This window comes from Varroa destructor, unplaced genomic scaffold (assembly GCF_002443255.2).
Source record: "Varroa destructor unplaced genomic scaffold, Vdes_3.0 BEIS01000002.1, whole genome shotgun sequence".
Lineage (NCBI taxonomy): Eukaryota > Metazoa > Arthropoda > Arachnida > Mesostigmata > Varroidae > Varroa > Varroa destructor.
The window spans coordinates 18,088,319-18,115,611 of NW_019211455.1; the positions used below are offsets into that span (position 1 = coordinate 18,088,319).

Genomic DNA, 27,293 nt, shown 5'->3' on the forward strand with positions numbered 1-27,293 from the left:
CGGCTATTTCGTCAGGAGTCAGGTGAGATCTCTGGCAGCAAAAATGACCGCTACTCCTTTAGCCTGAATGACGGTCGCAAACAACATGTAAGATACACAACCTGCAAGTAACTGCTTCAATTATGATGGCCCTATCAAAAATCGCATATTTTAGGTAACACTGGAAAGCCTTTGGTTCATTCCTGATTGTAAGAAACCGAACACCGTCTAATTCTGCTGTCAGAATATACAATAATTTTTTGTGTGTATTTTTCCATTAAATATAGCTTACACATAGCATATGACCGCAATCCGTCGAGCAAAATAACCTGTCATATATCTAATTAGCTGGAAATGCTATAATTAATATCTCTTTTTCTTAAAGTCATTCTCAGAACCATCTGTCCCAGCTTCGTCGGCTGTATTATTTCCCTCTCGTACCGCTCCTTGCTCGCAGAGGTTCACTTTTTCGGCAATTGCCACAATTTTAATTCTACAGGGTGGATCTATCCAGTGGACCCTATAATTCAGATATCGTGCAGGTATAATCGCGTTTATTTTCCGCGATATCGCTGCTGGGAACATCGGGTAATACAGTGCACTTCATAACATGTTCGAAGCGATCTACTCTGTCTGTGTCTGGGGATTCTAAATCGATTGCGATGGTTGTTACCAATGAAATAGGTGCTTTCATAACGTATTGAAAGTTTGCCCAATTTTCAGTTAGAAACATACTTTTTTGTTCAGACACATTTTAGCACCTTGTAGGTGAGACAAAACTGGTTGGAAAGAGCTGATATCAAGCTGTTGTATTTGCAAAAACATTGAGATTTTTCGTAGTGTGCTTTCTGATTGAAATAGCGTTCATGCTATTGAACCACTGTAGTTAAAACTGGTATACCTGCTAAAAAATCAGTGTATACGTAAGTTATTCTTCTAGGGGAAATGTAGATACAATTATATAAATCTATGATGCACTGATTTTGTTATGGCGTCTGATTTCAAACTGGCTCTTATTAGTCCTTTTTTCATGGACTCACCTATTTTATGAAATCACCCTTGAACATTACGTCAAAAACTTCTAGGAAGCGTCTTGCGGAACCTACATGGGGTGCTTGCAAAACTCTGAAACGAACACGTAACAACTCTTGCAAGCATTAACCTTCCTCACTTGTTTTTTCCTTTTTTTTTTCAGATTCTTTATCATTATTTGTGATTTGAACCAGTTTTGGCAACTTTTTGTTCAGGATTACGATGGCGATCTCCTCGGAACGATGCGTATTAGCCATTCACACCGAACCATCCTGCAGCGGCGTATAGCCAACCGTACTTTTTCGTGTGGATATAGTCCGTGGCACCTCTTGAAGGTTATGGCCAATAAAAAAGATCACAATCAATCCAAGATCAAAAGAATAATGCCAAAGCATAAGTCAACATAGAGCACTATCAAACGAGACATGAATTTATTTACAATTCAATACATATTTACAATCACAATATATATTTCATAACGACAGACAATCAGAAGTTGCTACATTGGCCATCAAAGAAGACTTACAGCGTTCACTGTGAAGTAGCCGCAATCACTTAGCAATTGGATGTTACCAATATGAGTCGACTGGGCGCTTTCGATTTCCATGCCTACATTCTGAAAATTTAGCGAGACGAACGTCACTTGGCTGCCATCTAGGGAGAGAATCAATTCTATTTTGAAAAAAAAAACACAAAAGGCAAAAAATATTTTCTCTTTTTTTTTTTTTTTAGATATACACGCATTCGCAGCGAGTCAGTAAACCAAATGTGAAAAGGGTCAGAGTATTTGACCAATTTGGCTGGTTTCACCTTTCTTGACTATGATTCATGCATCATAGATTTTTTTAGGAAACTTAGCAGTACGGGCTAAAGTACGGGCGGGTCTTCTGTTCCTAATTTTTTTAAAGATAAACTCGAACACATCATAATCTTAGAATTGTATATTCTTGCAGAGCAGCCGATAGGCAGAAATGAAAAAGAAAAACAAGAAATGTTATTACATTAGCCACATAAGCTCCCTCAAATGGAAAGGTGGCCTTGTGTTCTTGAGAAAAATGTCAATTCAAACGTTTAATTTTTATTAGGTTATTCTTAAAGAAACCAAATTGATGTGAGATTCTATTAGCAGTAGTTATCCGATCAAAACACGATATGAATAAAAAGACAATGAACGAACTCTTACGCATTCCGAAAATATGATTATTTTTTAAATGAATTCATAGTATAGGAAATAATTATTCGGAAAAGCTCTTGTTTGCTACTAACCTTTTTGCCAATAGAACATGGATTGATATTATTCCGAGAAGCGCTCGGTTCGTTTAGATTTATTTTTGTTTAGGGTGAATGCGACATACACACACCGAGGAGACCTGCCGCAAGCTTTTTGTCGCACGTATAAATGGTGATTTAATCATCGGCATAATTTTACTGTGGTATGTAAAAGCAAAATAGGACATGGTTGACAGCACGAGTCTGTTCGGAAAGCCTAAATCACGGCTCGTAAGGTCTCGCGTGCACTTTGGTGTTTTAGTTGATGATATTTTTGAATTTTAAAGATTTCTGTAAGCTTCCAATTTATGAAGGCTGTATGCACCTGTCTGCATCTATACAATTCGTATACTCGTAAACTTGCACGTACATACAAACACCAGCATATAAATGCCCATCACGTACTTGAGGCCGTTTCCTTTTTTCTAGCCGACGGCTTTTATCGCGTCATCAAAAACAAATTAGGTGGATTATTCCATTGTTACCTCCTGCTAGATACATTTAACCTTCTTCCTAACGCTAAAATTTCTAGCTATGATTATTTGGTAGTCGGCGGTGATAGGCAAGACTAGCGTTCGATCCTTGAACTCCATCGCGAGGTAGAGACTTCCATTCTAGCTGCTGAGGTTCGTCAAGGCTGAAATCTCTGATTGGCTGCCGATGTACAGGTGTAGTGTTCTCCTTACCGATACAGGGAATCCCTACGTGACCGACAGTAGCTGCTTTATAGTAGACCTGTGCAGCCTGCCGTCCATGACCCCCTCGTTCCTTCCTTTTGACAATGGCCTTGTGCCGTCTCTCAAGTAACTCGTTGGCATCCTGTGTTATCGTCCCCCTGCGCTCACGGAGCCGAATACGTTCTTCGCACTCGAACAGCTGAGGTGGCATGAACTCAGCCTTTGTGTCTAGAGATAAAGATCGGGTCCTCTTGATTGTGAGGTTTTTTAGTGCCGATCCGTAGGATTTCATCTTTGTCGAAAAGCTTTTTTTTGAATCTCGTTCGCGAGTTCGTTCCGGCGTTCGGAAATTACTGTCGACAAACGTATCAAGCATATCCACGTTCTCGATAAGTAGTTTCATCGATTGCTTAGCCACTTCGCTGTGACTCTTAAGGACCTCAGCGGTTACCACCTCACGTACCTTTACTTCGGCTACGAATACGCTCTCCCCCAAAATGCCGGCGAGATTATCAATGTCCATCAAATTGCTAGCCGAGTTCCGCGCTACAATTTGCAGAAATTTACAAACATGCCGAAGGATGCAAACGTTTTGAGGTGACATGTTGGTAAGTGTTGTCTTGAGGTCGTCCATTGTCTCAGGGGGAAGTTCCGGCCGACAGCACTTGCCGAGAAGACTCTGCTTGCGTAGCCATCGTTTCAATACGGAGCATGCATCCTGGACGGGTTGATCTGAAGGAACCTTCTCACCTTTAAGAAGTCGTTCCTGAAGGACACGCACTCGTTCATTGCTACCACCAATCCGAAAGAGCCCCTCAGACTTAACGTGCAGCAACACATATGAGGTAAGGTCCTCGAGGATCTCAGGAACCTCGAAGGGCCCTAAACTCGAGTCGACCTGAAATCAAATTAATATGACGATCTGAGAAACAATAAGATTAATAGCCATAGTTTTTTTTTTTAAGGACTACATGCTGAAAACATGTAGCAACATACGGAACACTTATCTTTAATAAAGACAATCAAATACAATATATTACTTCTGCTGCAACGTACAATGTGCAAGCCAATGATTTGAAGCCCTACGTTTTAGGTAACACGGTGTTTTATCGTACGACGTGAAACTCATATGAAGTAAACTCCCCGCCACGTACGACCAAGTATAATCGCTTATTTAAGAAATCGGCTCATAAAATTGCTTGATCTAAACAGATACAGTGGGCTAAAAAAAATCCAGCATTCAACAATACAACAAATGGCACTGAATTTTGTTAACAAAAATATAGCCTAAATCATAGAAAACGGCATTGTTTTAGTGAAAAAAAGCTGTGAAATTCAAGTAACTCAAGTAATATTACAGTTTTACGTCAATTTTATTCATAGTAGGATACAGATTTTTAAGCGTCTATTTGTAACGTAAACATTAGCTTTGTGAACTTTATCAATGGCGCTCTATTGCCTGCTGCCTGTTCCAGCTGCATAAACAGCATGGCTTTGCTTGCTATTTGATATTAGTTATTAAAGGGTTAGTACAATGGACGTCAGAAGTTAGAGGAAACTGTATTGTCAAGGATATTTGCAATACTATTGTGGTAGAATAAGCTATCTATATGTAATAAACTATCTCATCTAAGCTATAGATGCTATTGTCGGACAAATACAATATATTACTTCGAGTAGCGCTATAGAATGCTAATATCGATTGTATGCTGCACAGAAATCTTACCTATTTTGTACATAACATTGAAATATTTGGTAAAGTCGCTATACATAGAATATAAAAGAAAATGCATTGGGATAACTACCTATTTAAGCTAGAATTTTATTTGACCTAAGCGAAAGGTATAAATTACATCTTGGGATGTGTCAATGTACAATGTATATGCATTTCTAACAAAGTATCGCGTTGATTTTGCTTCCAGTGAAAACTAAAAAAAATCTAGGCTTCTGCCTATCCAACCTGACATACCTCTTGAATATTCAACAAGAAATGGTTATTCAAGAATACCTATCAACAATCTTACATTCTCTTACATAAAGAGCTTAATGATGCGTCGTCTTTTTACGACATATCGTTACACAAAATGCCATACATTTATGTTATATATTTATATTTACTCTTTGGAAAACGTTCTTACGGGAATCAATTAATCTTGCTCGTATCTACCCGTTTCAAGAAATGAAATAATACTGAAACCAATCGAATAACTAATCAATCAAAAATCCCAATCCGATCCATCCTGTCTGACAGTCTCAGCTGGTCGGAGTTCGATTCGAATCTCCGTCTTTGAGCGTCGAACATGTGACAGAGATGCACACTTGACTGCGTCCCATACCACGCCACGATCCTGCACCGGCCGTGTTGGCCACCATAGTCCATACAATAGGTCTTGGATTTTTATTGCAACCGTAACATACCGTCCGCGTCGCTCGGTGGATGGACAGTTTCTTCATGGCGTTCATGGCGTTTTCCATAACCTTTCATTCGCGAGATATTTAACTCTACAAAGTACTGCATATAAGGTATATGACTAATTCGCTGTTGGCTCTAACACAATTAGCAATATAAACAGTGCGACGCTCCAAAACAGCAATAATAATAACAGTTGAATTCGAGAGGAAAATAACAGGTGACAACGACCGTGGCGTAAGGTAAAGGTCTCTCGAACATACCTTGATCAGATGCGGCGTACAAGCAACGTGCGTATTGCACCTCAGGTTTGCGGCGGCATGAGATCGCATATGGCATATGGTGTCATGTGCATGGCCTGAATATGTAGGCAGCGGTGTCGGTGAAAGGTGACTGCATCAGACGTTAGAAACTGAGTGTATAAAAACTTTACATTTGGTGGACATTTGGTGCGCGGGTAACCACTCTCGTTGTCCGCGAAAGATTGTCTTAGCATTGCCTCATTGAACTGATAGATACAGGCTATTGTGTGAATCGGTATTGGCTATATAAGGCTGATTTAAAATATTGTATTCTGTTGGAAAACTCCAAATAGGTGAACACGGTACAATGCCAAGGCCTCAGTAAGACCTAGCCAGAGTATTGAGCTGTCTGTCCTAGGGCTCTTGCAGACTTACGGAAAATCAAGTAGTACGAGGTTTATAAACGTAAATATAATCCTAGAAACATACAAATTACTGTTCTCCAATTTCTTGTTTTGCAATAATGTGTGACTAAAGGAATTCGGTTGCTTAGTCAACTTATCAATTTTTTGTCCCATTTTATTTCCGGCTAACACAAATCTTGACTCTGCTGAAAGGCTAAGCACAACGTACGTTACACACACACATAAACACACACAATGCAATCATCTCGCGTTACTTATATCTGTAATCGCTTTATGTGCATAATCATTATCAATCGAATACCACTTACATTTGGCTTGATTGCCTTACCCCGCCCTTCGATTTGAATTGCTACTAAAGGCCACCAGCTGGTTATGTGTGCGCCTGGCACGAAGTCCATCGACGATGAGCCTGTTTCGCCATATCTACCAAGCAGGTCCGTTTTGTTTACGTGTTCTACAGATCTGTCTACTATCTAGAGATTGCCTTCGCTACCACTACAACCGTTCTGCTGTTAATTGGTCTATCACATCTGATCAGTACCGCCGTCAGCACTAAGTAAAAAGCTTCGGCTGCACCAGTAGTAGTACGAAATGCATAGAATGAAATAATAGCAGGCGATCGCCGTAGAGGAGTGATACCAGTAAAGTGCGTGTGAATCTATGCGGTGACTGCCTGCTGGTTCGCGGCTGCCTAGTGTCAAGAAGCGAAAACTCGAAAGAGCCGTGTCGCTTCTTTTGGTGTCTCTAATAGAGAAACGAACAGGATATATCGTTTTTTTGTGTCTCTTTTGGCCATCGTAGTTGTTATTTCACTCTAGTTATCATATATATACTACAAGCGTATCTTCAGATCATTGGGTGGTTCATTTACAACTCGCGAAAGTTCTTGCGGGTTAGATTGTACTAAGGTGTCTTACTGCGGTTCGTCCATAACTGACTGCGTGTCGCCTCTCTATGACGATCGATGTGTGCATGTGGATGTTAGTGGGTGATTTTATTCCCCCGTGGATGAAATTTGTTCGAGGGCAAAGTCGCAGGTGACTAGCTCATGTCTATTAATTGGTTAGCAAACGAAATAAACTGCACTACACGTTTTCGGCTTGGCTTTGGTTAATATCTTGAATTTCTGATCTCCCATTCACTAATTGACGTCAACTCCATAGTGCTGCTACTGTGTAAGGTATCGGTAGAAGTGACATATCACTTATCGGGTAGTGTATAATAAACAGTATCGACTCGGCAGTGAGGTCAGGGCCCGCCGCGGCCGTTGTTTTGGAGACGGACGTCGCACGAACAGCAACTGGGGAGCCGAAATGGCGACCCCACGGTACTCGTTGCCGCTGCCAATGGCATTGTGCTTAACACTGTCGTTGTGCGCTACCCCTACCTGGGGGTTCTATCTACCAGGGCTTGCACCCGTTAACTACTGTCCCACAGAAGCTGTTACGCCGCAGTGTCAGGTAAGCTGATGTCTTGATAGCCAGCAAGACAAACTGAGCTAATTATGGTCTACTGAGCTGTTTTGTTAAGGGGCGGGTATGAATATGTATGTTTTCGTGCGGGTGGACGTTCTAACCGAGCTGTATTGATTTAACGGAAGAACCGATAGGCGAATCATAATAATTGATCATCGTATAGGATCAATTGTTAGCTGAGCGGCAGGTGTAATGATGGCGCTATCAGTGGTTACGGTGTAGAATTGTGTAGACGGAGGAATCTGTCCGAGTACGTAAATTTCTGAGTGCGCGTGCATGCGTTGCTTAGAGCGAGTAAATCTGCTGAAATATATTGAAACCTCTAATCATTACTATGTTGTTTTTATTGTTTTTATCAAAAGTCTATGACGAACAGAATATATAATGGTCCTATATAAATGCCACCAGTCAAGGAGGCTTGATGGTTCTAACGTAAAACATAATTCTGGGCAAAAAAACAACTTTTGGAAGAAAGTTAAAAAAGCGCACGTAATCCTAAGTTTATCGATAAAGTTAACTCAGAGATGCGCTCATGTTTCATCTGGATTTTAGCAGTAAGTTTAGTAAAATATCGATATACGCATATATATGTAGAGAAACGTAACCAGACGTATCGGCATCCAACTGACCTAGCATTTTCCTGTGCGTGAAAGTAATTTCTTACACGATTTAATTTGCTTGCGTTTTTCGATTCTTTACAGTCAAAAATTGCACTATGGGTCAACCGGCTAGATTCGGACGAGGCAGTCCTGCCGTACGAATATCACCAGTGAGTACTATACAGCATATAAGCACATAACAAAACATGTCTGCGTTTCTGTATTTGATCACAAGTACGTGTTGTTCGTCCGTTTTATACAAGACTGCTATTCAGTTGTCGATGTTAGTGTTGGCATCACGACGGTTGCCGTTATGGCAGTACTGCTATGCTTTTGCCAGAATGGTTGTTGGTTACGTTAAACATCGCTTTCGTAGTTAACGGCTATCTTTTACTAGTAACAGACAAATAAATAACTATAATTCATACCACCCAAAGCAACCGCCAAGGTTCAGTTACAGATCAACATTACGTCTATTGGTCTCACAAGTTAGCTGCGGGCGCTAAGTTCTTCCAGCTTTGATCTATTAAAATCGTTTTACAAAACTATCGTAGCATTTGACAACCGCGGGTGGCGAAAGAAGCAGCAACTGCGACGTGGCAGAAAGTTCCCCGTATCGTTCATTGCACTGTAACAGCAGTGAGATTACAAAGCGAGAGCAGGCAGACCGGCGAGTTCGCAAATGGATTTCACGTTTATTATGATCTTCGTCATTGAATCAGTTAATTAGTCACAGACTACGTCCATTACAGACTTAGCTATTTGGTGCTGGCCAAAGCTCGTAGCTTTTGGGACGGTTTGTCAGGAACACTTCACTTCGTGCTGGCAAGAGGCAGCTGGCTGAAGCAATGCTTAAAGGCTGAAATACCGGACGTAAAACTTGAAACAATAAAGCTTCGGTGGTGGGCCAAGTACAAGTCGACTGCACACACTGTGATAGAGATTGTACATGAGTCACTGAGTCTAATGTAGTATTAACGTTTGAGGCGATTGCAGTTACGGAAATTGCAGTAGGATTAGCAGGAGATACCATGGTTGTTTTTACGGATGCTAAGGTTTCTGAAGCAACTGCCGCTGGTGTAATTGGTTTCCGACGTGCGTCCGTTACCCGGTGCCGTCCACACCGAGGATGAAGATGGTGGCGCAATCTAGTGTGCTTGCGATACAAACAAGCTAGCAGTCTTCTGGAGTATGAGGCAGTTAGGTTTCGTGACGCCGTCTTTTTCGTAATATAATATATTCGCGCATGCGGGATTTTCTTTGGTTGGCCGACGTTGTCTTTGATTTTATTCGAATGCACGTGATGCAAGCTAATATGATATTTATTTTGTACAAATACATTGGAAATTTATTGTTAAAACTACAATTGTCGCATTGCTGGACGCGTTCCCGGCTCGCTATAAGAAGAATATATATTGCAGATGCGATACTGCTATTTGTAAACGTGCATTTGGAAATACCCTCTCTAGTCAACTCCTTGGCAACTCAATCCTGATTGACAGTTTTGCGGTTTCGTTACCTACACTTACAGTTTAGGTAACCAGATATATCTGACCGAAAAAAGTATGTTGTTATTTTGGATACTGTTTCCCGATTTGGCCCCAGATACAGTTGTCACGAGTTCACTTCCTGGATATCTGTGGCTATTGTGATCATTATCTGATTGTTGCAGAGGCCTTTTACCTTTTAGTGTTTACCACAAGCTTTAAGTAAGATTATGGTAAATAATAATACCGAACATATTAAAAACCCGATTAATTTTTTTTTCGAATATCATTCTGTCCTTACGTTAGCTGATGCCTGAATTTTGCCGTAATTGTCATATTCAACGGCATATGGAAAATTGTGCGTTATAAATTGCAATACTGTAAATCAATTGTTTTTTTTTGTTTGGCTTTGTCCTTTTTTAACTACGATAGCCTTATGAACTTCTTTTCATCTCAGGTTTGAACACTAACGTCTTATTTTTATTAACGTCTGCTACTGAGGTCTGCTCTGCATAAAACGAGCTATAGCTTTTGCGAACTGCGTGGATAGGTATCGTATAACGATACTGTACACAATTTATCCTAAAATACAATTTGACACAATCTTACGTCATTAGCGATGCGCTAACGGGTTTATCCGTAAATTGAAAACTGGGTTGAGGTCAACCGTGTACACAAAAAGGACATAGTGAAATACAGGAAAGTATCGTTAAATATTGCTGCGATTAAATTTTAAAATTGAGTTAAGTCCAGGAATTTTTACCGCAGAAACGCAACAAGAAATTTGTTCCGTAAATAATGACGGCATACATAAAATTAAAACGATTTCAGAAACTTTTTTTTACTGAAATAACAATGCGGAAAAGCCCTCCTGTTTTATTCACGTCAATTTTCGGGCCGATGTCTTTAACCTAGGGTGAACTAAATAAATATTTCTATTCTAATTAAATTAAATAAATTAAGGAGTTCTATATTATGGTTTAATTTTTTTCAAAGATAGCTAAAATTTATCTTTTTTCCGTCACTAGAAATGTAACTTCCGAAAATAAAAGTATTTAGATGTTGACCCATATAGCTTAACAATACGGCTGCCTTTAAAACGTGCTTTCTTATTTTTGCTGTATACGCAAAGGGCACATCAATATTTCACAATGAACAGAGTTTTTAAAACTTGTGACTTACTTTAGATGTGTGCGTATGCCATCTAAAAATGTTTTTCAGGCTTTTTTTTATTCACTTAAGAAAGACATACAAACTCACTTATATCATACTTTGGCGCCCGAATCAGCGTTAGCATAAATGCTTCGAGATCCGAATCCCTAAACTACTTATAACATGGCACATCACATGTGACGCTCTTAATGAAGCGATATTTTTAAAAAGGATTGGAGCTCGCTATTCAGACTACGTAGTGCTAGACAGTTCATTTAGACACGGTCATAGAGCAGGAATGCAAGATAGAAGTAATTAATTTTTTTCGATTTTTTCAATTAATTAAGAAAAACCCTAGTAATATTATTAGGCCGTGGCATAACTTCCTTACAGATTTGAAACGGTTGAAGTTTTCGTGCTACACAAAATTGGGTGAAGGAAAAACAATTGCTTACTATGTTTGTGGCGCAGTGTTCCGGTTTTGTTTTAGCAGGAAGTTCGATTTGAAAGCACAATTCAGTTAAATTGTACAAGCTTCCAAAGATGCGAATAATAAAAGTGGTCCCCTTGAAGTTTTGAAAACGGTTCGTTCCTTTCTGAGAAAATGACTTCAATACAGAAGAAAAGGCACGCCAAAATCGATCAAAACTGTGACAAAAAGGACGCTGAAATTCTTATTGCAGTAGATCAGAACCCACATATGGGCCTTCGCCGTGTTGCAGAGGGTACAAGAGCATTTAAATCGATTGTTTAAATATATCTAACAAGCAATGATTACGCAATTGAGGAGGCATTCGTATTTTCATGACTTGGTCGATCACCGATTGATGGACCGTGTCTGAGGTACTTGGACAACGGCAGTTTGTTCTTGCAAAGACGGTAACAAGCGATAGAAAGTGGATAATTTACAACAACGCCGCTCAGGGCAGAGCATGGTAGTGCCTTTCAAACTAGAGCTAAAGTCAGACCCCGTCCAAAGAAGCTAATGCAGATATTTAGCGGTATCGCAGGGGCGTGTTCTTCTATAAGCTTCTCATAAACAACCAAACCCTTCACTCAGTTGAGTACGTTTAAGGCAAAGCATCTAAGAACAGCGACAAAAGAGGACTCATGTTTCATGATAACAATGCTAAGCCCTGCACATATTTAGTAACCCGCCAGAAATTTCGCGAGATTAAATGGGATATTTTGCCTCACCTGGTTTATAGCCTCTGCCATTCTTTTTCTGAGTTTTGTCTCTTCGGATCCTTGCAGAACTTCCTTTATAGGAAGAATTTTTTTATCTTAAAAAGGTATGAAAAACCATGTTGACCAGTCCATTTCAAATAAAAATATTAATCATAAATAAATAAAGATATTGTTAAAAAGGGAATTGGGAAATTGCCTGAAAGGTGTGCGACAGTTATCTGAATCATTTAAATTGAAGTTGTTATTACCTATATATATGTATATATATATATATAGCTTATATATATATATATATATATATATATATATATATATATATATATATACCTTATATATATATATATAAGGTGCAATTTTGGAGCGACCTTATGAAATTTTCACCTAGTTGTTGTAATAAAAATTTTTATTCTATCTATTCTATCCATCTATTCGACCTATTAAATATAAATTATTTTTATTTTTGAACGCGTGCTGGTAGAGAAATGATTAAGCTAAATTATAATCCTATTGGCTGCCTCCAGAAGACATGTATTCTGTTTAAACGAATTTAATCAATGGCTGTAATTATAGGGTTGTGAGGAATTGTACGTATTCAGCGCAAAAAAAGAAGCTTCTTCTTCTTGCTAAACATACATTTTATTTCAGGTAAAATATGTTGACAAGATTCTGTATCCTCGTTCAGGTTGCTTGTGACAAGCTCTAGATTGTTCTGCTGATTTATAATTGGCGTATAACAATTTTTGTTTTTTTTCTAAGTATCGTATATTATTGCTTGTAATGATCATATTCTATCTGGACTAGGGAACCACCGGTTCGAAATGTAAATAGAGTAAAAAAATAACTTCATTGACTATAACTTTTGCATACATATTTTTTTTTAGTTTTAATTAATACTTGAATTGCCGAAGAAGCCACATAAAACGTAAACTTCTTTCCTATCGCAGATGTTCAAGACTGTCACTGTTTTGGTCGATACACTACTGATAACGATGGGCTGTTGATTCACAAACTTCAACAAATCTTCCAATTGGCGATTTTACCCATTTTTGCTCTATGCGGCTTTCCAAGTCTTTGTGTTGTTAGTTTTCTAACCTAGGGATTTATCCGTAAGGTATCCACACAAGAAAGTCCATTGAGGTCATGTCTGGAGAACGGGCAACAGATTTTATGAAATCTCTTCAGTCAACTTATCTTTTAGAAGATTCTTATCAAGATATGCTTTTGCATTACCATATAGGTTCTTTATATTTTAGAAAATTATCTATCTTTGCCAAAGTTCTTTGTGAACAGAGTGAATTCAAGTAATTGGTCTCTATATAAAATTATATAAAAAATTAATATAGGATGATTACACGAATTTCAATGTAACTATGGAATATGCACATCCATTTGCTTATTAAGCGGGCGTGACGCAGAACTCTACTGTTAGAAAAAGGCATATTTGTGATGTTGAATACGACTGGAACTGAAACTTTGCCAGGTTTATTTTGAAACCTCTGTATTTTAACTAGGTTATCCTATTTCTAAAGTACATGGTGCTGCAATAAACTTTCATTAACAAGATAGTAATTTCGAGAATTACGACAGTATTTTTAGTTTGGCTATGGGATGAGGTTGTGTTTTATTTTTATCGAGTGAGGATTTCAGCAAACCTGTGAGGTTGAACTGCTGTACTAAAGAGCTAATAATTCTGATGCAATATGTTTGACGCAAATGAGTTCATGCATATTAACAGGCATAAACTGTAGAAATGGACGAACCCTTCGTCCGGTGTCGAAAGCTAGTGGCATGTTTTAGCGCTACTGATCAAGGAAATGGTCTAAAAACCTTATATTGACCAACTAGTTCAGTTGATTAATTCTTTTTTTTTTTTTTTTTTTTTATCTAATTTAACCGTGGAACAATGATTGTGTCAAATACAATGTTGACGACATCTTATAAGCGTACATTTGTTTTTCAGCTTTGACTTCTGTTCTATTCCTGGCGATGATGTCTTTCCGGCTGAAAATATCGGACAGGTGGTGTTTGGAGAAAGAATCCGGCCGTCACCATATTCGGTAACAATAAGCAGAAATACCAGAATTATTTTATGTGTTATGTTCTCGTTTACTCTGTAATCATGTTAAAGAATCCATCATAACGCCTAGATTGGTCTTGTGACCAATGTAGTCTTATTTCAAAGTCATCCAGAAGATGTTTAGAATATACAAGGGAACGTACGATCTATGAGGTGGAACAGCTGTAAAGATACGGTCAGCTACTTCACAAACTTCCCGTTTATGCAAAATACATATTAATAATCGAATTAAGAAATACAATAGGCTTGTTTATACGCGCCTGTTATATACACCCAATCAACTCTAAAGGTGACATCAACTTTTTCGGGATGCATACATATCGAGAATTATAATTAACAGGTACTCAGCTCAAATGATGTTGTAGTGTTAAATTAGATACAGTAAGGATGTATATAGGGACAGGGAAATTGCGATTTATCGCGATAATCATCACAATGCTGATCACAAATGCGCAGAAAGCTCGGAGTGCATGACCGATCAGCGATCAGGTTCCGTGTGAAAATGTAAATGCAATTAATTTTTGTTTATTTGTCGTCCATATAACTGTCTGTGAGTACTCACTACTTGGCGATCCAATTTGAGTTTGGTTACAAGTACCTTAACCAGCGAATGAAAACCACACACAAAATCTGCATTACAACATTTTATAACACCATATATTATAAATATATCAGAGGTTGGACGCCACTTGCTTTATCCTGTGTGATCTCGAGCCTCGTTAGAGATGGTCCCTAGTAGAGTGTAATAAAGGCCATGGATGGTGGTAGACGCTGCTCTCCTGTTGTTTACCTTGATATTAACAAGGTTATCTATCCTGGTACTGTTGCAGATCAACTTCCTCGAGAACCGAACATGCGTGAAGGTATGCACGAAAAAGTACGATAAGTCCGATGCGTCATCGATGCATCGCCTTGACCTGCTTCGCAAGGGGATGATGAAAATGTACAAACACCATTGGATCGTCGACAACATGCCTGTGACATGGTGCTATTTAATCGATGCAGTATCACAATATTGTCAAATGGGCTTCCCGATGGGATGCTTTACCTATCAGGGTCAGAAGCCTCGGGGACTTTGCAATATCTACCCTGCGTATACAAAACCCAATACGTTCTATCTCTTCAATCACGTCCATCTTACGATCACGTAAGTCGTCGTAATAATAATATCCATACAATTTCTTTGATAAGCAACTTCTTTGATATTTATTTGTTCTCTCAGATTACAATTGAAGCCAGGGCGTTCACCACAAAGTTCACAAGAGCCTTTGGATTTATAATTAGGCATTGTTTATTATACGTAACAAATTTTAATCTCCTACATTTTGTTGTCGTGTGGACTATCACAAAACTTTTACACTGACTTGTATTACTTGTTATGGGCTTTGCGCTGTTGACGTAGGTACCATCGATCGGACCCAGACACCTGGGGTTCGTCCTTCATTGACAAAGGTGGACGTATCATCTCTGTGAAGGTAGCACCGGATTCGATCAAACATAAGGCAGATCCAACGACCGGGAAGCTATCGTGTGAGTCCAAAGAGCCAATGACAATCCCTATGAACAACAACGACCTTGAGGATTCTTTCAAGATTTCGTATACGTACGACGTTACGTTCCAACACACGGACCAACGTTGGGCATCGCGATGGGATTACATCTTGGAATCAATGCCGCAGACAAATATTCAATGGTTCTCAATTCTCAACTCATTAGTCATCGTCCTTTTTCTAACTGGCATGGTGGCCATGATACTGTTGCGGACCCTTCACAAGGACATCGCTCGTTATAATCAGCTTGATCCGCTAGGAGAGGACGCACATGAAGAGTTTGGCTGGAAACTCGTCCATGGCGATGTTTTCCGCCCACCGCAAAAAGGCATGCTGTTGGCCGTGCTCGCTGGGTCGGGTGTACAGATTTTTATTATGACGTTAATTACTTTGCTGTTCGCCTGCCTGGGTTTTTTGTCGCCCGCTAACCGTGGTGCACTGATGACATGTGCGATGATTCTCTACGTGTGTCTTGGCACGCCTGCCGGCTACGTGTCAGCGCGCCTTTACAAATCGTTCGGTGGCATCAAGTGGAAATCAAATGTCTTGCTGACGTCTTTACTTTGTCCAGGCGTAGTCTTCTGCATCTTCTTTGTGCTCAACCTCGTACTGTGGGCCAAAGAATCATCGGCCGCTGTCCCTTTCACGACGTTGATCGCCCTATTGTCGCTGTGGTTCGGCATTTCGCTGCCGCTAACATTCATCGGTTCATACTTCGGCTTCAAGAAGCGAACCCTCGAAAATCCCGTTCGAACCAACCAGATCCCGCGACAGATTCCTACCCAAACGCTGTACACGCAGGCCGTGCCGGGCATCCTAATGGGTGGCATCCTACCCTTCGGCTGTATCTTCATTCAGTTGTTCTTTATCCTAAACTCAATCTGGTCATCACAGACATATTACATGTTCGGCTTTTTATTCCTCGTATTCGTTATTCTGGTTATCACGTGCTCCGAGACGACGATACTGCTTTGTTACTTTCACCTTTGCGCCGAAGACTATCACTGGTGGTGGCGAGCCTATCTGACTTCAGGCTCTACCGCACTCTACCTCTTCGTTTATTGCATTCACTACTTTACGCGAATTTCGATCTCGGGTGCAGCATCGACGTTCCTCTATTTCGGCTACACGTCAATTATGGTCCTATTGTTCTTTTTACTCACCGGAACGGTCGGTTTCTTCGCCTGTTTCTGGTTTGTGCGCAAGATCTATTCCGTCGTCAAGGTCGACTAGACAAATCGATCGCTAGACAGGGACGCGAGAGATATTTACTTCTGCTTGTAATGGAACAGGGACGGTATGACCAAACGAAAAGTTGACTGACAAACAGTGACAAAATGAAAAATAGATGCAAGAGATAACAACTATAAGCACCAATCTCTGATATCACCTTGGCGGTGGTCGATAAAGATTGTAGTACTACTGCTAGCAGTAGTATTACGGCTAAATGTTACCTTAGAAAATATCAACAACAAGAACAACAATGGTTTAACACGCTATCGAGGACAAGAAACAAGCTTCTTGATAATAGCGTCCTCGTTATGCGGCAACGCTGGTTACATTCTATTATTATTATAATTCATTATTATAAATTTATAATTCTAGTGATTATAAGAACGCGAAATGAAGTGAGTTCTAGTTGCTGCAGGCTGAATGATCATGCTAGCAATGGTTTGCACTAAGAGTGATGAAAGCTTGACGTTGACCTTAAGTCGTATTATATTAGACAATAGTAAGGACGCGTAAGTGAGGCACGAGCTATTAGTAACCGTAGAATGTAAATGGAAAAGATAATAAAAACAAAACAGAGTCGAGCATCCCGTGAGCGTTTGAATGTGATATATAGGCAAAAACAGCACAGATAGAACCTAACAGATCTCTGTCACAGCATACAAAGTTGTGTGCATATGTAATTTGCAAATTTATTTGATTCGAGTGTGAAAGCCATCTTTTGTGATTAACACCATAAAACTACCTACCTAACCATATTTTTGCCAGCAAGAGTAGTAATAGTGAGAAGAAGATTATACATAGTAAGAGTATGGGAAGTACTTGCAAGACCGCGTATCAACAGCCGTGTAAACCAACCAGAGTTTCATTCAGGTGTAATGCATTGTTAGCACGATCATACAACCTGCATTGTACATAAAGTGAAGCAGTCAATAAAGTGAACTTTAATTACACTTGGTTTACTTATTTAATTTAATAGAAATACACATGTTTTTCGTTAGCTTAGTATTACAACAGATTACCTGTAATACATACGTGGAGGTCAGTTATTGACCAATAATAAGGAATGAATAACGAGTTATATTTAGCGTAAGAAGAAAGTTTTTTTTATTCTTTCTACCTTATAAGAAACTTAGTTTCATGTTCGCACAGTCTCAAGGTCGCTGATAAAACTTTTACAATAATTATAATTCTGATCTTTTTCTTTCTTTGAGGTGATCTGATTTTCTGTACTTCCATCCGTGACATCCATTTACAACAAACATGATAAAAACAACATACATGTATTGTCTTAACATATAAGCAATATAAACACTTGCATGATACTTTTTATACGTGCGCACAAAATATGAATTCCTATATAATTTTGCCTAGCGATCAAATGCCAGCGTTTTAAAATACTTTGATAAAAATAACTGTTTTAGTAGAGGCTATACATCGCTTTTACTGTTTGCCTGTTATTCCCTCTTCTTTTGGTAAGCAATGAGCTCTTTGGATTTTTAGTACTATCTTTCAGCAAGGTAATTTTTTAGTTATGAACACAGGTAAAAGCTATTGTAACCAGAATCAGACTACAAATCTGGTCTGTATGCCGCTCGACGTGTAATATTTTATAAAATTAGTCTTCGCTGAGTAAATACGCAATAAGCCTGCCTAATAGGAAATTCACTTTTTTCGACCTTCACGACCGTACTTTTATCACTGATTTGCTATAATCCGTAATGAAACTCTTTGACCTACAAACAAAATCCGTAAATTACTCTGGAAGTTCATTAAACTGCATTGAAATTATTAGAATTGTAAAAATTTAATCAGGCGCGGTTGTTAGGACTTTAATTATAATCCGAGTACGAGCAGAGTATTGTTTCGTCCATGAAAGCTACATTCTTGGACAGCACTTAAATCTGCAATTCGTCTATTGTTCATAAAAAGTGGTACAGAATCATTGGCTTTGTTTGCAACCCTAAAGAGCTTGTTCTTTTCTGCCCAGTTAAAAACCAGCTAGATTGCGCTCACGAAATATAACAGACATAATGTTACCACATTGCTATTTTTGTTAGAATAGGGAATATTGCATAACGTACATTCCCTTATGTTTGCACTGTCCAAAACGCTCGCATGTGCCATTACCACCCATCGATACATAAAGCAACAGTGAATTTTTTACCTTAGGCATCCTCTCATTGCATAATACAATATATAATGACTGATTTGTAAAAACACCATGTTAATATAGAAAGAAAATGCCCTTCGAAATTTTCTCATAAAACTCCATATGACATCCTCTCTGTGCACTTTTATCTTCCCTCCCAGATTATCCCGCACACATTTATACTATTATCAACGCTTGACGCCTAATTTTGACGAAGTGAGCAATTAAACTTGTTAACGAATCGCTGCCGATAAACAGTCTTTTATTCAGCCTTTTTTAACACCATCACAGGATACTTTTTCGTCTCTGTCGCGGCTTGCCTCTAAAGGTACGGCCTCCAACCGTAGAAGATTTGCGCGAGTCGTTGAGGATCTACCGCCTGTTGGATAGTAACGTTTACTTGGCCCTGCACACTTAACGGGTGAACATCATCGATGCCCTTGAGTTTATCCAGTAGTCGCTGGAGGACCCGGTCACGAAACTGATCTGTAACCATACGAATCACCGCGATAGATAATACCATGAACGAAAAAAAACCGGTAGTCGCTAAATCACAAAGTTTCGTGTCTCATTTTTTTTTAACCTTGCTTAACAACAACCACGAAATTACGAAGATTTGGTATGGCGAATAGGTTATAGTTGAGTTAAATCTCTACTCGTGTATAGTGTAGACAATAACTTCGCGCCATGCAAGTGCGCGTACCTTGTAAGTACAAAGAAATAGTTCTTTACCGTTCGTAAAATTTTTCTGCGCCTCTTTGAGTGGGTTATCTTTATTACGTCCGGCTGCGGCTTTGGCCTTTCCTGAAAATAAAGCCAGGGGATCGTGCAAGAGAATAACCTCGACTATAGCAATCAACAACTGGGAGTTCTTACGCAAGATCTCAAGCGTACGCTCACATGTCACTCGGAACTGGCCTTCGACGCCAAATATTCCGCAACCGTCGACCATGTCTCGCGTTAGACGGAAGGGCACCAATTCCGGTGTGTACAATAGTTTGCCTTGTTCGAATATGATACCCAAATCAATATGGACCACTTCACTAGTATCACAGTCAATAAGAATGTTATTGGTGTGACGGTCCCCGAGCCCAATTATGTAGCCAACCATGGACGTAATCGCTAGACTGTTTACATAAGCTCGTTGACGCTCCAGCCACGCGACCGGGTCACGAAATCGTTCAAGAAAGAAGAATCGAAACGCTGGCGGAAATTGCGCACATAACTCGAGATAGCGTGCCTTTTTCTCTTCGCTTGTAGGCGCCTTAGCCAAATCCTGCATAGCGGCATGAGCGCGGCGCGGATGCAAGCTTCCGGCTGGATTGTATTTTTCGTGAAGCGTGTCTTTTCTACCGACAAGGACGCCGGCCAACGGCGTGGTATTGCGCACCCATTCAATGACCCCGACATAGCGAGATAGCGGTACCACCTTGTAGGTTCGAACACGCACCCGGAACTGACCGTCATCTGAGCGCAAACGCGATACCTAAATGAGCACACGTAAGATACCACCTCGTCGTAAGTAACGCACGCTGTTTTGGTTGGAATCCGTCGGCGAGATATATAGTTCTTGTGAGTAACAGTTACTCGAATATTTATGTGTCTACTTATGTGTCTACTTATAATTTTATGTTAAGTTAGTGATGTTTTTACACGTTCGAAAAAACAAAATATGTCGACATTCACACCTAATACGATGTCAGTCAAAAAACATTCTCTATGTAACATTTAATTTCATATAATAATACCTACCCGTCAAAAATTATGCTTTAGAAAATTTGAATTCTAATGTTATAAGCTTTTTCTTTCAAAGGTTTGTCCTATAATTCTTACAATTATATATAACGTTTTGTAAATATTGCAACATTTAACAACTTTACCTCCTTGAAGAGTTGTTGCATAACGGCATCTTGACGAAGGTCGTCTTTTCCCTTGAGCAACTGAATAAACGCCGTACCACGATTACCGCGGACGATCATTTTCTTTGGTTTCGACAAACCTGCGCATATTTCGTATTCAGGGATAAAATCTTTTATCTAAAGCGACACATGATAAGCAAAAAAAACGCAAATCAAAATAACAATAGTTTGAATAGGGTGGTAAAGGAATGCTGTCATGTACCTTGTAAAATTCGATTGAATCAACGTTGAAACTGAATCAAAATTGGACCCTAGAAACAATTTTGTAATGGCAGTACTTGTACGGCTTTTTGTTAAATTGTAATATTATTAATGCTGGCAGTATAATATGATGATGTTAATGTATATAGTACATTTATTTTTTACTTGGGTCTTACCCGTTCCACATGGTCGTAATTTCCATCAGGACAAATTGGGATATCCTCCGTGAGAATCGGCAAATCTCCAAAATGGCGGTTCTTTGAGACGATTGGACTCTGCCTTTTAATCGTGCCTCGTCCCTGTTGAACGGAGGTGTCCGCAGACAATTCAGCGTAGGCTGCAGCCAGCACTTCAAGGTTCGTAATGTAAGCCTTCAATTTGGCGTCGCGCATTAACTGATCTGAAAATTGATTTTGCAATACAAAAAATGATGTAATCTATACTTGAACTTTTCTGAGTTTATTTTATCGTAAACGTGCAATAAATAGCCCTAATTTTCAAATGGTCAGACCTTAAACGGGAATTACCAGATCAAAAAAACTAAGTAAAGTAGATAGAGTTTATGCTACTACACAATAATGAAACTCATGATTTAGAGACAACAAAAATAAGTGTACCGAGTAACTTTTGAGCGGCTTTTCCTCGATCTTCGAGTTCTTCAAGTTTTGTTCGTAGATTAACGCCCTGAGCCGCCTGCTGCCCAAGTCGTGGATTCGCTAGCAAAAGCAGGGTGGGTACACAATGGAATGGATGCGCTCGTGATAGGCGGAGCACTAACTGCTGCAGTAGTCGCTGGAATAATTCGTCCTTTCGTCCACTGATCGGAACAGCTGCAATATAGTAGAAACCGCTAATACAGTGTATTACATAAAGACCAAATGTGATTTGCGGCATTCACCTGTTCAGTATCCATTTGCAATCGCATAAATACCTACTCTGCTTAATCTCACATAAACAGTACTCTTATCTGCTAAAGCCTAAAGCTGCTGATAAGCTACAAGCTGGCTAGTGAATTCAAGATATATTCTATTTTCTTATCAATATTACTATTGCAATATATTCAGCGATATGATCTTATTGGTGTGCTAGGTACATGTTCTTGTTGCACGCATCGGTTTGCCATGGTTTTATTCTATTTCACCTTTGTATTATAGCATCTGTTAACTGGTGACGTACCCATGCAAGCTGCGAGCTGATAGAACATATCGGCGAAGCCATGAACAGGTATGGCACCTTTTTCCGATGTCAGTTCCTCCATTGGCCCTTGAAGACAGCCGGAAACGTCGCAGTCATCTTTATGCGAATACCAAAGCGAGAAAACCCGATATTTTATGTTCTGGTCTTGTGCCAGGCGAAGCACTTGGAGATAGTTGGATAACGCTGAGACAGCGAGTCCGGCTAAAGAATCTTTCTTGTCCTGAATCTGACCTTTCAATTGATCGATATCCCGCAGCATCAGCTGTAACATTGTCAACAACACAAGCATGCAATTCGAGATCAATCAACAGAAGGGCAACGATGTTCTCAGAACGGTGCAGCAGCTGCTACTACGTACACCATACTACTCTATCACTAATTCAGACTGAGATACATGCAATGCATTAGAAGAACATAAATAATCAGTCTCATGAACGTCTACTATTTAATAGAGGTTTCGTGCATTAGAGTTCAGTATATACCAGACATGCTTAGAACGTTTAGCCAAACAATTAATAGTCGACAAACTATTATCAAGACCTTTTTACATATACTTTACTTAGCAAGAGCTTTTTGATTTTGCAATGGAAGTTGGTTGAAGGTTACTGCACAGAATTACCTGCATCTCGAGATACTGAAAAAGCGAATGGCAACAACGATGACAAATAAACTAAATGCTGCTTTATTTGACAAACTGACGATAAAACTTGTTAAATTTTATGCTGCAAATGTAAATTTTATGCTGTAGCTGATGCAAAACCTATTTTGCATCGCTACACACAAGTTACTTAATGAATTTAGAACGGGCTCAAAGGAAAGACACACTGTTTGGCAATGTTTTTACAAAATCGTTTATAAGCGAGTTCATAAACACTTGACTCTTTCTTTTGTCAAAGTCATGACAAAATAATAAAATATAGCTATATAAAAATAATGCCTGAGGGTGTAGCCGGATTATTTGGCAAAAGCCAATAAAATTCAAAAACCCAAATGGATTTCTGATACTTCCTAGCTACTTTTTTCATGACGTAGACCTGTTAAAATTTGTAGTTCGATTTATCTATAAAACACTTATTTTGGTTATACCAATGCGAATGTAAAGCTTAAATGTAGCTTGCATGAATTTGGTTTACCTTACTTCATTGCTCAAACTTATAGAGCTGTTTTCAGAGAAGTATGCTACAGAAGCTTACATAGAATGCAAATGCTGCTCTACGATGCGAGCATAAAAAGAAGTGCTGAAACTTTTGAGTTCTATTCAACTGTATAGATGGGACATATCGGCAAGGATAAAATTAGGAACATGAAGGAAAAAAAATTAGATAAACAGTTGAAAATCCTGTTTGCCGAATGTCAAAGTGTCATACCACCGTTATTTCCAGCAACTGGCACAAAGCAAAAACGCTCCATCAAATCAAAAAGCATGACCACAATTTCAACCAAGTTATATAATTAAGCAACTAAAAGTTATTATCGATGAATAAATTATCGATGATAAAATGAATTATTCTCTGTCCGTTTCGTGGAAGATGCTTTCAAATTAGAAAAATGTTGGATCTGCAAATCAGCTGGCGCAGCGCTCTGCTATGCCCTGATCAGGCTTTTAAAGCAAGAAAGAATAGCAGCGAGTTATTTACAATGGTTTAGAGGGAAATCAATATTTGAACTAATTTCTTAGGTCATGCTTGGATCTATGTACATTAACTTTGGATCTGACCAGTTTGCACATACACTTGTCGAGCCGTTCCAATTTAACGGATTAATTTTCTGTATACTCCTAGCGTTAAAGGGAGGTATTCTACCCTTAATGATTCGATTGTAAATCAAACAAACCCCTACACAATATCTGCCCCATCCTTCAACTTGTTTTCAAAACCAAACAAAACACAATACGCATGCACTGAGCTGTGCCGCGAATGAATAAATCCATCATGTATAAATAACTTAATTGTTCTAATACATTAAACTATCATCTAGATTACTTCACAATCTAAACAATGAGTAACACTATTAGCTATTCCATTTCGTGCAGTTACAGTTCTCCGAAATCATTTGCACGCAACATACCAGACTGGCGTTACTGTATGAACGGTGACTGATGCCGTTGTGTTTCTCGCTACCGCTTTAGGCTTTGTATTTGCCGTCACCGTCATCGGATTTAACACCAGTATCGATGGTGACCGCATTCGTTGATACTTCATTAGCACTTAATTGCTGTTGCTGTTGTTTTCTGCTTTGAGCAAGCTGGCGTGCGCTCTAATGTTTTCGTACCTTATGATGTCGGATGTCAGCCTCCTCCAGTTCTGATGCACCGCTTCGGATGTTACCCTCCCGAGCCAGGTAGTTGTTGTCTTCAAGGTACGCCGATGAGTGGAAATATTCAGCAAGGCCACGGGCGCAATCGTCCGCGAATGCCGCTAATTCCCGATACGCCCGAACTCGTTCTTCTTGGAGGCGATAACTTTCACCACACTTCTCGAGAATACGTATTGCCTGTACGAAATTCAAGTGAATTTATTCAAGTTATGCTGGGCTAGCTAGCGTAGCCAGCAGCCTTGGGACTTGAAACCATTATGGGATTATCTGTTCTAATGCCCACAGGAGCTGTACAACCCTATGATAAGGTCATGTACTTGAAATTTGTTAATAAAGTATATATAAAAAAAAAAGAAAAGGATATGTATAATGAGTGGATCGACAGCGATGCTAAATGGTGACGCAAAAATACACTTAAAAATAATTAATAATAATAATAATAATAGATTTAGTTAGAATCAACAACAACACCTGAAATATAATCTAGCCAACACTTTACTGAACCTCCATGATCCGCGGTGTAACAACGACAGGGAAACACTATTTTTTCTCGATTTCAAAGGCACAGTTTCGAATCCTTTGATAGATACAAGTCTAATTGATTTTCCGTTATTATCTTAGGCACACATACATATATGTGCGGTTTTGCAGCCATATAGTATTTCTCGTATGGAGCTCAATGCAAAACATTTCAGTTTTTTATACCAATTTATGCATACAAATAGGCGCAGAGGTCAGATATTATGGTCAACCGCGCAAGCATGAATTTGCTCGTGCTAAATAGGTCCCACACCTCGTCAGGGAGTGTCCTTTCTGATTACACGGTAACGAGCAACATACGGCAGTTTCCTTTAAAGCGAGCCTTTATAAAAGTCGCAAGCAGAGTGCGAGACAGCAAGTCAGAAATCATATCGATACGATTAAAATAGCGCGTACATGAATAGCGCAATAGTGCCCACAACATTCAGGTCACGAGTAGCACCAAAGGGATCTGAGTGAATCAATTTAGACCCTTGATGCTGTAGTACTTCCTTCTCGCTCGGAAGTTGAGTCACAATCGGCAGTTGAGTGAGCTGACACTTGGCAGAGTGCTTGCCCTCTCTGACCAAATCGGGTCAATTTCTGTGTATTCTGTGCGCTGCTTTCCGTTCTATAACGAAATCATAGTAACTACGCGATGAATACAACGAATCGCGTGTCAATGTGCAGCCATCGATGCCCAGAAGGCAAGGACGACGCTGATGCCGGCACTAACGACGGCACTGTTGTCGCTTCTCTAGCAGCTAATGCTGGCACGATAAAATAGCAGCCGAGAGTTCAAAAAGTACCGCACCGACAACCTTAGCGTATCAGCCGCTATCGATGCCGTGCAACGCTACTTTTAGTTTCAGACGATCAGAGTGGCAGAGGAAGAGAGTACAACCATGTTAGGGTCCTGTCCTTAATACAACATACTAGTGAACCATTTTTAGCTAATTGTACGGGGAGTTATTATTCTATTACTAAACCTCCTTACACAACACGCACATATTGAGCATACGTGTTTACGATACCTCAGAAGGATATAGACATACATACTGCGCCCTATACCATCACTTTAACACTATATTTGTAAAATATGGCAAGCAGAAAGCGTGCGGCAGTCCGTGACCGCCACCAAGGCCTTAGCTGATAGCACACGATACTTGCACGTCGAAACAGAACCGTTCTGAATCTTAATGAAACCATACATTTGCTTGTGTAAAATGAGCCCTTCAATGACCGTCATACTCCTGCTCCAATTGGAGCGTTCTCGCAGCGAAGTCACCATACGATTGAAGCAGTAACCCCGATGGAACATAACGCCGTCATTTCAAGACGTGCAGTGTGAGTCGGTCCTGGGCGGTTCCCCGGCGAACGTTTTTCACTCCAGTCGATGTTCAGTCAGACGGTACAGCACGTTGGTTTGTGCTGTTCAATCCTCCTTGATTTAACTAATTTATTGGACCAGTAGTTTAGGATTTTTCCTTCTAAGTTGGTGTTAGCATTTATCGCTATTTAATACTAACTAACTAACAGTCGGCAGGGATATGCCTCAATCATCTGATCACACCACGTCTATCCAACACGTGATGATGGGTTTTATTCCGTGGTCATCGCACGTTCTCGGCATTCTGCCGTTGTTGATTGGCGGAATCTTCTTTTCTATGGCCACATTCCGATTCGCTACCGACCAATTCTCTAAGGACCGGACCAGCACTATCGTCCTACTCAGCCTTGCGGTAGCTCTCCAGTGCACAAGCTTAATAGGCTTTGTGATTGTGTCCTCCGCTCGGAAACGCCCCACATCTGTGTACAGTTCAATAATTGTGGTGCTTCTCTTGGCTGTAGCCGGACTGGGCTGCTGTTTACTTTTGCGGGATAGCTACATGGAAGGATACCGATTCTACTTTACCGAGCTTCTCGAGAGAATCCAGGATCACGATCAAACATCGCTCAACGAATTGGTCCGCTTCCAGGAGTGGCAAAAATGCTGTGGCATGTGGAACCATAGCGACTGGACAGAAAGGCCAGATCCTTTCGCAGACGGCTTGCGTAGCTGTGACAGGGTTGCTGAAGAACTTCAAGTGCCACCGCGGGCTGTGATCGGCTGCTACCCTCAGATCGTGGCTCGACAGAGGATTCTCGCATGCTGTTTAATTACTCTAGGCGTACTGGGCGCTCTCGTTCAAACCGT

The 27,293-nt window shown here is 39.8% G+C and overlaps 3 protein-coding genes across 14 annotated transcripts in view; 1 reads left to right on the forward strand and 2 right to left on the reverse strand.

The window, feature by feature from the left end:
* Nucleotides 1-1,405: 1,405 nt before the first annotated feature.
* LOC111245315 (uncharacterized) lies at nucleotides 1,406-6,360 on the reverse strand. Its single transcript, XM_086980742.1, has 3 exons — nucleotides 6,343-6,360; nucleotides 5,631-5,760; nucleotides 1,406-3,855 (listed from the first exon to the last, which is right to left on the reverse strand). The coding sequence occupies exons 2-3, from the start codon at nucleotides 5,697-5,699 to the stop codon at nucleotides 2,809-2,811; spliced, it is 1,116 nt and encodes a 371-aa protein (XP_086836868.1). The 5' UTR covers nucleotides 5,700-5,760; nucleotides 6,343-6,360; the 3' UTR covers nucleotides 1,406-2,808.
* A 114-nt stretch (nucleotides 6,361-6,474) lies between these two features.
* On the forward strand, nucleotides 6,475-17,743 carry TM9SF2 (transmembrane 9 superfamily protein member 2). 2 transcript variants are annotated; one of them, XM_022793519.2, is made up of 6 exons: nucleotides 6,475-7,071; nucleotides 7,278-7,494; nucleotides 8,211-8,278; nucleotides 13,896-13,992; nucleotides 14,843-15,159; nucleotides 15,415-17,743. In XM_022793519.2, the coding sequence occupies exons 1-6, from the start codon at nucleotides 6,989-6,991 to the stop codon at nucleotides 16,793-16,795; spliced, it is 2,163 nt and encodes a 720-aa protein (XP_022649254.1). In that variant the 5' UTR covers nucleotides 6,475-6,988; the 3' UTR covers nucleotides 16,796-17,743. The 2 variants fall into 2 exon arrangements, with proteins under 2 accessions (XP_022649254.1, XP_022649255.1); XM_022793520.2 differs by having other exon boundaries at nucleotides 6,572-6,590.
* Nucleotides 17,744-17,870: 127 nt separating this feature from the next.
* The window catches only part of tefu (Serine/threonine-protein kinase tefu), a 34,995-nt gene continuing 25,572 nt past the window's right edge, over nucleotides 17,871-27,293 (reverse strand). For 4 of the 11 annotated variants that reach the window (XM_022793508.2, XM_022793509.2, XM_022793513.2 and 1 more), the window contains exons 22-28: nucleotides 24,533-24,754; nucleotides 22,241-22,523; nucleotides 21,682-21,894; nucleotides 21,241-21,464; nucleotides 20,825-20,980; nucleotides 19,677-20,430; nucleotides 17,871-19,430 (exon numbers count right to left, since the gene is read on the reverse strand). In XM_022793508.2, the coding sequence (XP_022649243.1) occupies nucleotides 19,267-19,430; nucleotides 19,677-20,430; nucleotides 20,825-20,980; nucleotides 21,241-21,464; nucleotides 21,682-21,894; nucleotides 22,241-22,523; nucleotides 24,533-24,754 (2,016 nt within the window). In that variant the 3' untranslated portion in view covers nucleotides 17,871-19,266. Of the gene's footprint in view, nucleotides 19,431-19,676; nucleotides 20,431-20,824; nucleotides 20,981-21,240; nucleotides 21,465-21,681; nucleotides 21,915-22,240; nucleotides 22,524-24,532; nucleotides 24,755-27,293 lie in introns of those variants that run through there. The other 7 variants (XM_086980739.1, XM_022793515.2, XM_086980740.1 and 4 more) reach the window with 7 other exon arrangements.

What these genes read in the sequence shown, in the direction of transcription:
- LOC111245315 (XM_086980742.1), bottom strand. Translation starts at nt 5,699, where the DNA reads ATGCGATCTCATGCCGCCGCAAACCTGAGGTGCAATACGCACGTTGCT. An exon ending in GTACGCCGCATCTGATCAAG is followed by an intron (nt 3,856 to 5,630) that starts GTATGTTCGAGA and finishes ATTTGATTTCAG; the next exon opens with GTCGACTCGAGTTTAGGGCC.
- TM9SF2 (XM_022793519.2), top strand. Translation starts at nt 6,989, where the DNA reads ATGACGATCGATGTGTGCATGTGGATGTTAGTGGGTGATTTTATTCCC. An exon ending in CTGTTACGCCGCAGTGTCAG is followed by an intron (nt 7,495 to 8,210) that starts GTAAGCTGATGT and finishes GATTCTTTACAG; the next exon opens with TCAAAAATTGCACTATGGGT. An exon ending in TCCGGCCGTCACCATATTCG is followed by an intron (nt 13,993 to 14,842) that starts GTAACAATAAGC and finishes GTACTGTTGCAG; the next exon opens with ATCAACTTCCTCGAGAACCG.